This window comes from Mustela nigripes, chromosome 2 (assembly GCF_022355385.1).
Source record: "Mustela nigripes isolate SB6536 chromosome 2, MUSNIG.SB6536, whole genome shotgun sequence".
Lineage (NCBI taxonomy): Eukaryota > Metazoa > Chordata > Mammalia > Carnivora > Mustelidae > Mustela > Mustela nigripes.
The window spans coordinates 7,210,652-7,225,517 of NC_081558.1; the positions used below are offsets into that span (position 1 = coordinate 7,210,652).

The 14,866-nt window shown below is 59.1% G+C and overlaps 1 protein-coding gene across 1 annotated transcript; it reads left to right on the forward strand.

Annotated features, from left to right (window-relative positions):
* The first annotated feature begins 551 nt into the window (after positions 1-551).
* Positions 552-12,227, forward strand: PIN1 (peptidylprolyl cis/trans isomerase, NIMA-interacting 1). The gene is made up of 4 exons (XM_059388951.1): positions 552-661; positions 2,680-2,892; positions 10,578-10,688; positions 11,601-12,227. The coding sequence occupies exons 1-4, from the start codon at positions 604-606 to the stop codon at positions 11,708-11,710; spliced, it is 492 nt and encodes a 163-aa protein (XP_059244934.1). The 5' UTR covers positions 552-603; the 3' UTR covers positions 11,711-12,227.
* Positions 12,228-14,866: the final 2,639 nt, after the last annotated feature.

A 14,866-nucleotide genomic window follows, 5' to 3' on the forward strand; every position in this document is an offset into this window, starting at 1 on the left:
CTGGAGGAAACAGGTGGGAAGAGGGAGGATGGAGGAGCCAAATTTAGGCTTCTGGGTTCTTAGCTGCTCATCACCAAGGCAACCACGTTGCTACGGCAACAACTAAGGCAGCACCGCCTCTTTCAAGTTACCTCGTGGGCTGCCGTCACCTCCAAACCACCCAGACACTTCCGCACGGGGGTGCGGGCCGCTCGGAACGGTTTAAGAAGGCGGGAATTACTGCCGCAGTAGCCAATCGGATGGGGCCTGCGGCGAAGGACGCAAAGGAGGGGTCCGGACTTCTCTGAAGCTCGCCAAAGGATGTCGAGAAGGACGGGCTCCAGCCCCTTCCCTACCAGTTAGGGGCCGAGTGAGGAAGGAGGCGGGATCCGGGTGAGGCGGTACGGGGGCGAGCCCCAGGTAAACTGCGGGGAGGATCCGCCCAGTCTCTCTGTTACCCAATAGAAAGCCTGAAAGCCTCTCCGGACTGTTTGGTTGCCCAATGAGCATCGTCGCCAGGCCCGGGCGCGAGGCATACCGAGCCAATCAGCGGCGGCGGTGGGCGGGCGCGGGCGGCATAGGCGGTGCGGTGGAGGCGGAGCAGGCGCTGCGGCAGGAGGGAAGATGGCGGACGAGGAGAAGCTGCCGCCCGGCTGGGAGAAGCGCATGAGCCGCAGCTCAGGTGCCGCGGGGGTCGGGGCTGGGGCGGGGCCGCGCGGGCCCGCGGAAGCAGGGCTCGAGCTCGCCCCTCGGGCGCGGCGCCGCCGCCCGATTCCCGTGGGGTCTTGGCTCCTCCGCGTCTTCCCAGGGTAACGGCCCGGGCCCGTCCCGTGGGGGCTGCGAATCTCAGGAGCGGGGATGCCGGAGGAAACTGAGGCAAGGGGCGGGGCCGGAGAGACCCAGCGCGCTGCCGGGGGCGGTAGGGGGGCGGTGAAGGGCCGGTGATCCCGCTGCAGTCCCCCGGGTGATGGCTCTGGCCCTGCGGATCCGGCTGACACCTTTTGGCCTGATGCACCTGACGTCCCCGGGGAACGTCTCTGCACTCCGCTGGGTCCGGGGGGCACCCCCGGGGAAAGACACCCCAACCCCATGCTCAGGGCGTGGCCCCCAGGGTGTTACCCGGCCTCGGGCCCACAGCCTACTCTTGCTAACGCGCCTGCCATCCCCACCCCATCTCGCGCTGAGTTGGCCGCATCTGGCCCCGTGGTCTGCCTGAGGATGGACCCTGTGCTGGAATCCCGATTTAAGGCTTATCCTCGATAATAATATATCAGTAATAGGGCACGTTCATCTCACCGCCCAGCAATGCGCCAAGTGTGTTTTAAGTGTGTTCTCTCTGAATGACCACGACTCTGGGAGGTAGGTCGTTATTACCCCCATTTTGCAGGTGGGGAGACTGAAGTCGGAAAACTTAAAGAACTCACCCAAGGTCATTCATTCCAGGGCGGGGGCTGGATTAGAAGTGTGGCTGCAGAGCCCCCTGCCCTTTGTCACCGCAGACGAGTGAGGAGGGCCCAGCATCTCACCGCACCGCCTCCATAACCCATAAAAATCACAGTCACAGCAATTTCTGTTAATTGAGTGCCAGGCCCTCTGGTGAGCACTTCCCGGATAACATCACTGTTCTCCACATTAACGCTAGGAAGTTATGTCCTTAATTCTGTCACTTCACCCCCACTTTTCAGATGACAAAACCAGGGTTCTGGGAGGCAGAGGCCATTGCTAAGGTTTTAAGGTCAGTCCCTTGCTCAGCTCTCCCCCAGCGTGCTCCAGCTCTGCTCTGTGGCCGCAATCTGCAGCACGAATCTCGTGCCCGGTTCTGGGCCCCTCCTGCCATTTCTGCTTGATTCCACCGTAGTGATTTTCCTCAGCAGTGACAGTCAGCTCTTCACGGTGCTGGGTGCGAGTCATCCATGCAACCCAGGCAAAATCTCAGCCCCTGGAACGATGCCTGGGCTCTCCTGGGTCCTACTTCAGTCTTCTCGCTTGCAGCCTTCCCTCCTTCCTGCTCCTCGGGCCCTGGGTAACCTCCAGCCCCTAGGAGTGCAGGGCCCTGGGTGTGGGTTAAGAACGGAGCTTTTGTGTTTGACAACCTGGGAGTAGTTCCTGCCTCCAACCACGCGTGCCTGGAGCAGAGTGTGCCCTCAGGAAGCATTACCAAAGATACGGAAAGTGAGGCCTCCTTTCTGTCGTAGTAGCTGTTAGACTCCTACAGGGTCCTAGCCACTACCGTTAAGTGTGGGGAGAGCTGTGAGCTTCCTCCATCCTTAGACCGACCCTGCAGGCAGGGACTGTTGTGATCTGCATTCTACGGGTGACAAAATCCAGGCCCAGAGAGGGTAGCTCACACAGTGAGTGACAGAGGTGTCAGAGCCAGATTTGAACAGGCAGCCCGGCCGCTGGGGGGGTGCTCCACACCACTCCCTGCCTGACCCCCCACCCAGCTTTCTCTCTCCTGTCCCTCTGGGATGTTTTCCTCCTTGAAATCACCAGTAACGGAATTATTACATTGTCTTATTTGCTTGTCGGCTGCCTGTCTGTCCCGACACTGAGAATGTTAGCTCCCTAAGGGCCTGTGGCACGTGGTGGACACTGGATTTGTTGAACGAAGGCATGCCACTGGCCAGCACCTTATCTTGGCCTCGGGGTGGTGTCCTCTGAGCAGGTCCCCGCTGAATCCCTGTCTCCCCCCTTCTCCAGGCCGGGTGTACTACTTCAATCACATCACTAACGCCAGCCAGTGGGAGCGGCCGAGTGGCAACAGCAGCAGTGGCAGCAAAAATGGACAGGGGGAGCCCACCAGGGTCCGCTGCTCACACCTGCTTGTCAAGCACAGCCAGTCACGGCGGCCCTCGTCCTGGCGGCAGGAGAAGATCACCAGGACCAAGGAGGAGGCCCTGGAGCTGATTAATGGTGAGCAGGGCTGGAAACAGGTTGGGGGAAGTTGTGGGTGGGGGGAGCGTAGAAATCACACCAGACCCTGCACCCCACAGCCAGCTCAGCCGTCCGCATTGACTAACACGGAAGTGCCTAAACATGACATGAGCCTGGGCCACACAGCTCCCTGTCCTTTTTTTTTTTTTCTGTCTGGCATCTGAGGGCGAGCCAGGTTAGACAGGAAGGACCCAGCCTTGGGGGCTGGCAGACCTGGGTTCAGGTGGTAGCTATACCCTGTAAGCTCCAGGACATTGGGGGACCTTGGGTAAGCTCCTTAAGACTCAGTTTTCACCTCTGTAAAATGGGCATTTTCACATACCTGCCCCTGAGGCCCAGGTGAGAGTGTTTGGTCCCAGTAGCCCTCAGTCAGTGGGAGCTGTTGTTGATGGCAATGTCATCCAGCGGGTTCTGGAACACATAGGGTGGGTCGGGAGCGAGGTTGGAAAATTAGCAACGTAGAACTTGCTAGCAGAGTCAGTGAATTACTTCTGCCCTGACAAAGGAAGCTGTTCCTGTCTCTGCTCTGTGTTTCCTCCAGAGTCTAGAGCACTGGTGAGTACACAAACCTTTTCTTTAAGAAGGTCAGACGATAAATAAGTTAGATTTTGTAGGCCGTACGCTGTACAGGTCTGCTTTATAATTGATAGCAGCCTGAGATAATATGTATGTACATAAGCAGGTGTGTCAGTAAAACTTTATGAAAACAGCAGCATTTAGTTCATTATGGCCGTCAGTTACAGAACCCTGTTATAGAGCCGCCTAGCATGGCCACCACTACCTACATGGGGCTGTTTCCATTTAAATTAATTAAAACTAAGGCCTGTTAGAGATGGGTTCCTCACACTGCTGTACTTGCAGTGCTCAGTAGCCACATGGGGTGAGCGGCTGTCATCTTCACACAGATCTAAAACACTTCCACCCTACAGGAAGTTCTGTGGGACAAGGCTGGTCTGGATCTCATTGTGGTGTCCCCATTCAGGCTCTGCCACCACAGACCCCCAGACCTCTCCTGGGCTGCTTTTTTTTTTGTTTAAGAGATTTTATTTATTTGACAGACAATGATCACAAGTAGGCAGAGAGGCAGGCAGAGAGAGAGGAGGAAGCAGGCTCCCTGCTGAGCAGAGAGCCTGATGCAGGGCTCGATCCCAGGACCCTGAGATCATGACCCAAGCCGAAGGTAGAGGCTTAACCCATTGAGCCACCCAGGTGCCCCAGAAGTTGTGTTTTGATAGTAGGACCTACACCCCATATGGTAGTTGTGAAGACTCTGACCCAGGGCAGTAAAGCGTGAATAACAGTTCTGGTGTCTAGTAAAAGTTCTCGAATTGCTAGTGGTCATGATGATTGTTGCTAGGAGCACAGGCCTGGCAAAGTGCACACTCGGTCGGTATTGACTGTTGTTCTACTGGTCCAGTTATCGCTTGGTCCAGGATTTGGCCTCCAGGATATTACTTACACCCACCCACAGCACCACCCCCCGCCCCCGTACAATGTCTGGCCCCTGCGAGCCTCACACCTCGCCGTTATAAAGAGGAACAGAGTTCACATACTGATCCGGAAGGCAGATTAAAGAGCTCACCTCATGAACTCCGTGAGGACAGGGACTGGCTCTCTTCCCTCCATAGTCCCACCGCTCTACACACAGCCTGGCCTGCCACCAGTGCTCACAGCCTTGTTTCAGGAACCAGCAGGAAGCGAGGATTCCTAGCAGAGAAAGTGGCACAAGTAAAGGCATGGGGCAAGGCCATAGCCAGGACTCAGGAAGGCCGTGTAGGGGGACTGCGATGGGATGAGAGCCTTCAAGGGCACGTCCCAGCAAGGTTAAGGGGACCCCTGAGTGAGGCGAAGGCACTTTGCTCTCAGGAAAGAGCTGTGTGGCTGGAGTGTGAAGGGCCAGGGACACTGGAAGGCCCAGAGCCCAGGCCGGGAGGGTCTGTCAGTGAGCAATGAGGGGGTTCTGGCTGTCCCAGGGGAAGAGGAGGAAGTGAGTGGGGAAAGCCCAGAGAATCACACGGTGACTTGGGTCTTCCCAGCTCAAGTGGTCCCTGTTCTGAGGCTTTGGGACCCACAAGAATGGGCAAAAGGCAAGAGACACTTGGAGACTGAGTGGTAAGAGGTGCCGTCGCTGCTGGAGGGGACTTGGGAAGAGGCGAGTCTGGGGAGGGACTCATTAAGTCTGAGGGGTCCAAGGAAGAGCCGTTGGGGGGCGACTGGGAAAGAGTCTAGATTCAGCAGAGCAGCCAGGCCAGAGATGGAGACCTTTGGGACAGTCTTGGCAAGAGATGGCCGGAGGCTGAGGCAGGAAGGCAAGGGGAGATCTGAGCATGGCGGTCAGGCCACGGGGACCGCCTGGGAGGGGCTGGTGAGAGTGCCTCCCCGTCTTCAGGATGGACGGGGTGTGCTCTTGCTGGGCTGACGCTGTGGCAAGTGCCGAGGTCAGCTTAGGTCTTGGAGATTGAGGATCGGGGAGGTGCTCCCGGGAGCATCAGGTGCCGGGGCCTAACCTAGGTCAGTGCAGACTCGGGCATGTTAGCAGCGGCTGGACACAGGGGCTGTGCAGATGGCCTGGGGAGAGCTGTGAGAGGACGTGCAGGTACAGGCAGTGCTGCCCAAGGGGCCACGGAGGGGTGAGGGGAGCAGATGCCGTAGAGGTCCGGAGGCAGAATCAGGACTGGGTAGCGGGTTAGCTGGGCGGGGCAGGGTGAGGTCAGAACTCGTGAGACTCCTGCAGTCACACACAGACGGAGCCTGTGCCAGCCATGTGGCCCTGGGCAAGTGTCTCAGAGCCTTCCTTGGCTGCATCATCACAGGGGCAGGATGGCCGTGAGATGAGGGGCCGGCCAGCGGAGCAGTGGGCTCTGTGCCAGGCTCTTGGTGTCTACATGGGGACCCCAGGCATTCAGGCATGTGTGGTTGGTGGCCAAGGTCAGGACAGTGCATCTGCTGAAAGAGCTCTGGGCAGCCTGATGGGCTCCACATATAGACCATCTGGTGACCTTGGCCTTTTTACTCGGTGTCTTGAGGTGGGGCTGGGGTGGGCCCCCTCAGGGGTCATTAGGTGGCTCAGTGAGACAGCCCAGGCCACGGTGTGCCTCATAACCAGACGCTCGTGTGCTCGGTCGGCAAGGTGGGGGCGTCCAGGCTCGATGTTCTCTTCCATGAAAGAGGATGTTCCCTCTGTCCTGGGCTTGTTCTGGGCAATCAAAAGATCAGGCTTGGGGCTCGAATCTCATCAGTACCCAGTTAGGTCCAGTTCTCCCCATTGCCCCGAGGGGACAGGCTGCCTGCGGTAAGAGCCAGCGCGTCTGCGTTTTCTGCTGAGGTTCCTTTTCCTCTGCAGCTGCTGGGCTGTGGCCAGGCCCTGTCAGGGATCTGAGGACCAGCTGCCTGTCATTGCCAGTGTCCTTGCCTAAGGAGGCCAGGCTGTGGAGAAGCCCTCTCCACCTGTTCCCCGTCCCTCCACCCGCATGTGCTCAGGGCCTGAGGGTCCCAGGGAGGCCCCAGGGCAAGGAGCAGCTCCTCAGCACACAGCCATGCCCAGGACTTGAGGGTCCCAGGGAGGCAGCAATCCCTCAGACATACCCATACCCAGGGTCTGAGGGCCAGTGAGCACTTTTGGCCTAGTGTCCCCACCCAAGGTCTGGGAGTCCCTTCCAGACTGCTGGCTTCAGGCTGGGTCTCTGGTCTCTGTGGGCCCCTCCCCCTGGATCTTGGGTGTTCTAGGACAGCAGATTAATCCCGTCACCTTTTTCTCTGTCTAGGCCCCTTCCCTAGTTTGTCTCTAAATCTTCTTAGGGGTGCTTGGGTGACCCAGTTGGTTAAGCACCCAACTCTTGATTTCAGTTCAGGTCATGATCTCAGGGTTGTGAGATCGAGCCCCACATTGGGCTCTGCCCTGGGGCATGGAGCCTGCTTAGGATTCTCTCTCCCTCTCCCTCTGTGCCTCCCTTCCTTTAAAAAAAAAAAAAAAAAAGAGTCAGAGACCACCCCCTTTGTTTACTCACTTTCCCCTAAATAACTGTGGTGCATTCACTCAGGGTTCTGTACAGAATACCATGGGCTGGGTGTCTATTTGCCACAGTTCTGGGGCTGGAAGTCTGAGATGAAGGTTCTGGTGAAGACGCTCTTTCTGGCTTGTGGACCGCTGCCTTCTCACTGTGTGCTCGTCTGGGCTTTCCTTGGTGTGTGCACATGGGGAATGAGCCACGGAGCTCTCTAGGATCTCTTCTTGTAAGGACACTAATCCTGTGGGATCAGGGGCCTCCATTATGACTTCATTTAACCCTGATCACTTGTGTGAAGGCCCCACTCCAAAAACAGGCACATTGGGGATTGAGGCTTCTAAGTATGAATTTGGGGGGACACAGTTCAGTCCGTAACGTAGGGACGGACAGCTGGTAACTCTCAGGAGCTTGCTCTTGTGCCAGCAGGAACAACCCCTCCTGGGAGCCTTCCAAGGTGGGAGCTGCTATCATTAGCCCATTTTACAGGCCAGGCAAATAAGCCTCCGAGAGGCAGTCAGCCACCAGGGTCATGGAGCTCAGGAGGGGTAGACCTGAGCTCCGAATGCAGCATCGGTGGCCTGGAGTTTGCCTTTCTCAGCCTCAGAGACACACTGAGCAGGCCAGCCTGTGATCTGACCACAGGTGCCCTTTTGTCATTCAGCCAGTTTCAGGGTCTCCTGAGCTCCCTGAAGCAGGTGAGAGTTCCCTGCTTCAGACTGGGAGCTCCTTGAGAGGCCGCCCCCGGGTCTGCCTCCCTCATCCGGAGCTCCATTGGATGGGCGCTGTCTTGGTGAGGGGAGCAGGCAGGCCAGGGTGTTGTGGGGGCGGAGTAACTGGTAGGTGCTTCCCTTTTCTCCCCCTCTTGAGCCTTCTGATCTGAGGTGCACGGAGGAAAAACGAGGTTTCAGCGTTCCTGCCTAAAGAGCGGAGGGGTGGATCCCTCCCCCTCCTTCCCCGTGCCCTGTTTCTGTCTCATGTCTCATTTATTGATGGATTCCTTCAGCATTCGCGAGCACCTGTTCTGTGCACGGAGCTGGGTGCTGGGAACACAGCCATGACCGAGGCCAGCCGGCCCTGCCATCCCAGCGCGAGGCGGGTGACAGACACACAGACAGGGCACGGGCAAATGCAGGGAGGCACCTCACACAGCAGTCTGGGGAAAGGCTCCTGGGTGAGGCCAGAGGATGACGCATGAGCTTCCTGCGGGAAGAGACCATTAAGCAGTGGCCTCAAGGTGGTAGGAGCAGGGCGGGGCTGGGAGAGATGTCCCCAGGGGATGGGGGAATCCTGAGCCAAGGGGACGCACAGGGGTCTGAAGCTCCCCTTGCATCTTGGCTTGTGGCCAGCCTGCTGAAAATCAGCTTCTAGAAAGGAGAGATCAGAAAGGAGTGAGGTATTTTGTTTTTAATCACTTGAGGATCCTATCCAAGCAGAAAGTTTCCTGAGAGTTGGCTGGTCAGAGGAAGATTTGGGTGCTGTGAACCATGGCGGGCAAAAGCTTGGCTTTTATTTGATTTTTAGGCTGATATCTGTGTACCTGGGCTAGGCCATCTAGTCTCGGGGTCCCTGCTGCCCCTCTGTCCCAGCTCCTAGAGCCTGGCCTGGTGGGGCGGGGGCGGGGGCGGGGCTCGGGGCGCCGCCGGTGCTGGGCATGCGCGGACAGGGACAGTGGACCGGGACCGAGAGGAACCCTATGTGCTCAGGATTCTCCAGCCCGCGAACCGAGGTCCAGACAGAAGGGAGAGGAGGAGGAATCTCGAGGCTTCCCAGGTGAGGCGGAGAGACGGCCAGAAGTCCAAGGAGCGGAGTTGGGGGGGTGTCTTAATGACGTCTGCGTCAGCGTGGATCACGGGTGGGTGCAGCTGGCACGGGGGGGGGGGGGGGCGCCGAGCAGCCCCAGCGGCGCATGACAGGCAGACATCACCGCTGCCCGCAGAGGGCGGGGCTTGTGTTGCGCTGGCCAGCCTTTCTGGCCAAGCAGCCGATCACACTGTCGACCAGACCAGGGTGAGCCCTACAGGCAAGGGGGCCCCGGGATGGGCACATCACCCAGACACAGGGGGAACCTTCTCACTGAGATGTGCAGCCCTCATGGAAGGGAGAACTGTCACAGCGAGTGTCATCTCTCAAGGTCTCCGTGCCAGGCACTGTGCTGAGTGTCCCTGTGGCCTGCTGGCAGGGGACTAATGGTTCAGAGGCAAAGGGATGGTCAGGACAGGACAAGAGTGACGGGAACCTGGGGAATGCGGGGGTGATGGGGCCAGCCGTGGAAGCAACCAAGCAGATCAGACACCAGGATGCTGGTCGCTGCCGTGTCGTGCATGGTTGTCGTCATGGTTTGCTGTTCATTTGTGGTCCTTGCAAGGTTTGCACTAGCTCAGCATCCGGCAGATGACCTGACTGGGTGTCTGGGCCTCAGAGCACAGGTGGATTAGCCAGCAGTGTCCCTGTGGTGCTCAGACAGGAGCAGTGGACAGAAGTGTCACAGAGGTGTTGAGAAGCCCACCGGCGGGTGTAACAGGAAGAGCCGCACGTTCAGTGTGGCTGGGTGGGTGTGCGGAATGTCCCCGGGAAAGTAGCTGCCTGGGAAGCCATGAGGGACCAGCTCGGGGTGAGGGGCCATTCTGGTGGCCGGGAACTGGGTGTCCTGGGAGCCCACCCAGTGGCTGCCCCGGTGGGCACAGGGACAAGACCAGTGAGAATGGTATTCGTGTGCTGGGCAGCTGGTTGGAGCAGGACGGAGAGTACTTAGGGGAAGAACAGATGGGTTCTGGCTCCAAGGGCTCCTGCCTGAACTCCAGAACGAGTGGGGGCTCTTCTCCACCAGGCACACACAGTCCTCCTGCGCGCTTTGCTCCCCACGTGCTACCCCTGACCTCCCTCGCCCCCCAGGGAGAATTGGTCCCCAACAGGGCAGTTTGTGCCACACAGAGGGTGAAGCCAGTGTGATGCCAGCAGAGCCTTTTCGGGCAGCTGGGAGAAGAACTGTCAGCTGCTTCTGGGGCCACGGCCCATGGGAGTGACAGGTGTCCTACCTAAGCTGCCTCGTGGTCTCTTCAGGACACCCCAGGAAGCAGCCTAGGCCTTCCTCCCAGTTTCCGTAATGTTGGACAGCTGAGGCCCAGGGGCTGAGAATTCAGCCGACACCCCTGGCAGAGCTGGCCTGGTGCCCCAGCCTCCTGCCTTTCTCCTAGAAGCCTCTAGAAAATTTCCCCATCACCACTCTGGGGATCTTGGTGGGGGCCCTGGGTCCCAGCATCCCTCTTCAGTGTCTGCCCTGCCTTCTGTTCTCCTCCCCAACAGGGCCTGGAAGTAGATTTTTTTCCCCCAAAATATGTGTTGGGGGGTGTGCTATGAACATGCTCTCTTCATGTTATGTTGGTGGGGAGCGGCAGGGGTGATGGGGGGAGCTGGAGGAATGGGTGTGAGACCAGCACTGAGGCCACCGCGGGGTCAGGTGTACCCACATGTTGGAGGGGGCAGCATTTGTGGACGTGTGTGAGGCGAGTGTTCACACGTGCGCATGGGCAGAGTTGGGCAGGGTTGCACGCTTCCTTCCGAGTGAAGAGCCGTCCTCCACTTGGAGCCCTGCACCCCGTCCTGCCTGCTTTTGATGCTACGTCTCCCTGTATGTCCCCATGTCATGTGTGTCCACAGGCTACATCCAGAAGATCAAGTCAGGAGAGGAAGACTTTGAATCTCTGGCCTCACAGTTCAGCGACTGCAGCTCGGCCAAGGCCAGGGGAGACCTGGGTGCCTTCAGCAGAGGTGCGCGAGAAGCGGGCCCTACCTAGCTTTAGCGGAGCCTCTGTCCCATTAGTTGCGAGGGACAGCCCTGGCTACACAGGCGTTCAGGGTCCACTAGGTGGCAGCACAGTCCTGCAAGCTTCAGAGGGACTTACCCTGCTTTGGCAGGGGGGCGGCGAGGGGAGGGGGAATGCTGCAGAGCCTGCTGCCGGGTGTCCTTCCCTCCTGCGGTGGGGAGTGGGTCTGAGGGTCTCTCTGTGCAGTTGTTCCCAGCACAGACCCAGCAAAACAGGTACTGGCTGCCATTTGTCCCTCCTCAGGTTTAGGGGTATAAGGCTGGGTCCCCGGAGAGCCCTGGGGCCTGTCCCTAGGAATGCCCCTCCCAGCGCCACCCTCCGGAGCAGGGACAGCAGTGGGGAGGAGAGAGTTCAGCTCAGCGGCCCTGAGTGTAGGCCTCTGGCTCGGGTCAGTGAGAAGGGAGGAGCAGGAGCGGATCAGGCCACCTCCTCCTCCTCTCCCTCCTCCACCGCCTCCATCCTGGGGTCTGCAGAGCATCAGGGAGGGGCCCAGGATGGGGTGAGGAGGGCGGGGAGAGCTGGCACGGGGCTGTCAGCCGCCTGCCCGCCCCAGGAGACAGGCGGACAGATGATGCGGCAGGGGCTGCCACCGGGGGCCTTGGGAGGCGAGTTCATCACTGAAATGTGCCTCCCGAGTGTGCGGCGGTGGCAGCCGCTCTGCCTGCCATCCCTCATGCTGTCCCTGGGCTTCCTGGGGCCGCCTTAATGGCTCTGCCAGCCCACTGACAGGGCCATAAACCGCATGACAAATGAGCGTGGGGCTCGGCGCAGGTGGGAGCCCCATCTGCCCGCCCCACCCAGGCTTGGCCTGTGGCCGAGCCTTGACCCCCACGCGCCACCCCTGCCGCTTCTCCAGGTCAGATGCAGAAGCCATTCGAAGATGCCTCCTTTGCCCTGCGGACGGGGGAGATGAGCGGCCCCGTGTTCACGGACTCCGGCATCCATATCATCCTACGCACGGAGTGAGGGCTCTGGGTGGCTTAGGCCTGGCCTGCAGGGGCGGGTGGGGCGGAACGGGGGTGGCTGGGCCCACAGACTCTGCTCCCTGCTGTCGGCTGGCCAGCGGGTGCCCCTCCCTGCTGACGTCACAGTATTTATTGTTCCCAAAATGGCTGAGGGGAGCGCTTCGCCCTTGGGGGTCCCCCTCTGCCCCCAGCTGGGGCTGTCCCTGCCAGACTCTTCTCCCCTTTTTAGGAATTGACTTCAGAAGGGCAGGTGGGTGGGGAGGCTCCCGGACAGAAGGGGTGGGGATGACCTGTCCCAGAGAGAAGGCCTCGTCAGCTGAGCTGCCCCCTGTGTCCCTCCTCGCCACCCAGGTCCAGGACGGGGGCAGGACGGCCTTGTTTCTGGTTATGCTATATTCCTCTGTTCAGCTGCAAAAAGCAAATGATCCACGTGGGGCCCAGGCTGCCCACCACCTCGGGGCCCTCACTGGGGGGCAGTGCAGCCCCCTACGCACCCTCGATTAAACTTGGAACCACTACTGTGCTGTCCTGTGTCTCGTTGCCGCCCTGAAGTGAGGGGGGAGCTGTCAGGGGCCACCATCTTCTACTGTCTCTAGCGTCCCAAGTATCCAAGCTGCATTTCATCCCTGAGAAGCCCCCCTTCATCCTGGGCCCGGGGTGGAGGTGGGGTGGTCCAAGCAGGGAAGTGGGGCACCAGTGTCTGTGGTCCTCAAACTTGGGTGTTTAAGAATGTTCTAGAATGCAGGGGCAGTGCCCTGACCTCACCTCACATATCTGGATTCAGTGGGTCAGGGTGGAGCTGGGGATCTGCAGGGGATCCTGGGCGGGACAGACCACAGCCCCCCCGGCCCTGGCTGTCCTCTGCGCGCCCACACACCCCCACAAGCCACTCCCAGCTAGAACAAATGACACCCAGCACCCTGAGGCCTGCTTTCCTGTTACCACAAATGTTTCTGGCAGGTTGTTCCTGGGTCCTGCCTCCTTCTCAGGTGCCGTTAACCTTAGCAACAGGGGACCAGCCACGAAGGGAGGGGGCTACTCCCGTGTGGCCTGTGGGTGTGCCCCACCTGCTTTCTGTCACCTCCTCACTGGCTACCTCTGTGCCGGGGCCTGGGGCAGAGCCCCAGCTGAATCAAAAGGTTTATGGGCTTAGCCCAGTCTGCTCCCCCTCATTTAATGGGAACCAGCCCAGATTGGGGGCGGGGGCATGCAGGCCAGCAGGGCTTGGGACCTGAACAAAAGAAGCCTGCCCAGCTCCACCTCAAGGGAGGCCTCTAGGGCTGCCTTGTAACAGTCACCTGGGCCAGCTCCCATCTGGCTGGTTTCTAGAGCAATCGCCGTCTGCTTGCTGCCTGCCAGAGTGTATGTCATTAGGAAGGTTTAATGGGCTGCTTCTCCACTCTGGCAGGCTGGAGGGGGAGCTGCGGGCTGACTGCACCTCCAGACGGCATCCCCCATCACCTGTGGGGGCCCGCAGCACCAACAGTACTGTGGGGTCGGGGAGTGATCACACTCCTCCTGACCCCCGGAGCCTCTGGGATGGAGCAGAAACGAAGGGAGTGGACAGGGGCACGGAGACGCTGCTGGGGAGCGTGGTATGTTTTCCTGTGTGAGGCTGGCAGGGAAATGGTCTTTGTGGCATTCTCTGTCACCTTGGGCATCCAGGCGTGTGTGTGTGTGTGTGTGTGCGCGCGCACATCTCCACCAGCACCTAAGCATGCCTGTGGCCATGGGACTCGTTATCCCTAGGTGTGTGTCCTGTGTGACACTAGGGAGTCCCCGCGACCGCCTCCATGCACGGACCTCCTCCTTTGTCTAGCTGTGCAGCCGCCAAACCCAATCAGTAGACGTGCCCCCGAGTGCACTCAGCCTAAGCGTGGCTCATGGTTAAGTAGCTGCGGCTTCCCTCACCTGCTCCACACCCCCACCCCCCCCACCTGCCTCCTGCCTGGAGGTGGGGTCGTAAATCCCAGGCCTTCTGGATGGTGACAGCGGTGCAGTCTTCCCACCTGTCCCCTTGGTCTGGCATTCCCCAGCCCAAAATGCCCCGGGGGTGGGGACCATTTCCAAAGTTCTGCCAAGGGCACCAGCTCAGGCCTCTGCGGCCACGCATGGTTCCTAAGATGGGTCACCTCAACTTGGGGTAACCCAGGCACTGCCACGGGATGGGCTATGACACTTCCCACTGTAGTCGGGCACACGTCCACAAGGGAGCCCATCAGGGCCAGCGGCCGGCAGCCAAAGGTGCACAGGGATCCTGGCCTGGGTCGGGGATGGACAGTTACTCTTCCCGCCCATCCCTGGTTGGAAGAAAAGCCACAAACGTAAAAGCCTAAGGGGCACAGGGCCTGCCTGTGTGTGAGAGAGTGAGAGGGCTGTTCTGATGCCAAGTGCTTGGCATCTGCTGGGGGACCGGCGTGCAGAGGTGACACGGACACCCACAGCCAGCCCTGGGTTCTGTGCGAGTCTCCAAGGCTGGGAGTGTTTTGAAAGGACAGAGACAGTGGAACTCAGCAGCCCTTGGTCCCCAGCCCTACTTTGGGAGTAGGAGAGACCAGTGAACTACTCTCCACCCGCACCGGGCTCATTTGGGGGATTTGCCTGCAAATAAACACATAGGAGGGCTGGACTGCAGAGGTCCTAGGTGGCCTCCAACTCTCTGCCTTTTTTTTTTTCTTAAAGCAGGTACAAAGTGCCTCAATGGGCTTATCTGGGAATCAGTTCTTTTTCAATGTCAAACTTGTTAATTTAAATGGAAATTAATTGCTTTTCTTGAAGATTTCTTTAAAAATTGGTTTTAAATGAGTGCATTAGGCAGTCACATTTATTATTCATTGGTTTCATTTGCAGTATGGCCCCATGTCCCGAGTTCCCGGAGATGCCAGCACGGAGCTGAGATGATTTAATCAGAGAAGCCATTAATTAGAGATGGGGGGGGGTGGTAGCTCCTAGAAGAGCTGGTTTGGCTTCCTCCGTGGTCTCAGTGGGGTGGGATCTAGGCCCCTGGGGCTCTTAACATAATATTCTTCTCCAGACTGAGCAGGGGCCATGTGGTGGGGCGAGCGGCGGCGGGGGGTGGGGGGCTGGCGGTCAGCACTACCACTCTTGACCCCAGAGGGGACGCTCCCCACTCTGGCAGTCACCTTGGCCACCAGGG

What these genes read in the sequence shown, in the direction of transcription:
- PIN1 (XM_059388951.1), top strand. Translation starts at nt 604, where the DNA reads ATGGCGGACGAGGAGAAGCTGCCGCCCGGCTGGGAGAAGCGCATGAGC. An exon ending in GGCCCTGGAGCTGATTAATG is followed by an intron (nt 2,893 to 10,577) that starts GTGAGCAGGGCT and finishes GTGTGTCCACAG; the next exon opens with GCTACATCCAGAAGATCAAG. An exon ending in CCTGGGTGCCTTCAGCAGAG is followed by an intron (nt 10,689 to 11,600) that starts GTGCGCGAGAAG and finishes CCGCTTCTCCAG; the next exon opens with GTCAGATGCAGAAGCCATTC.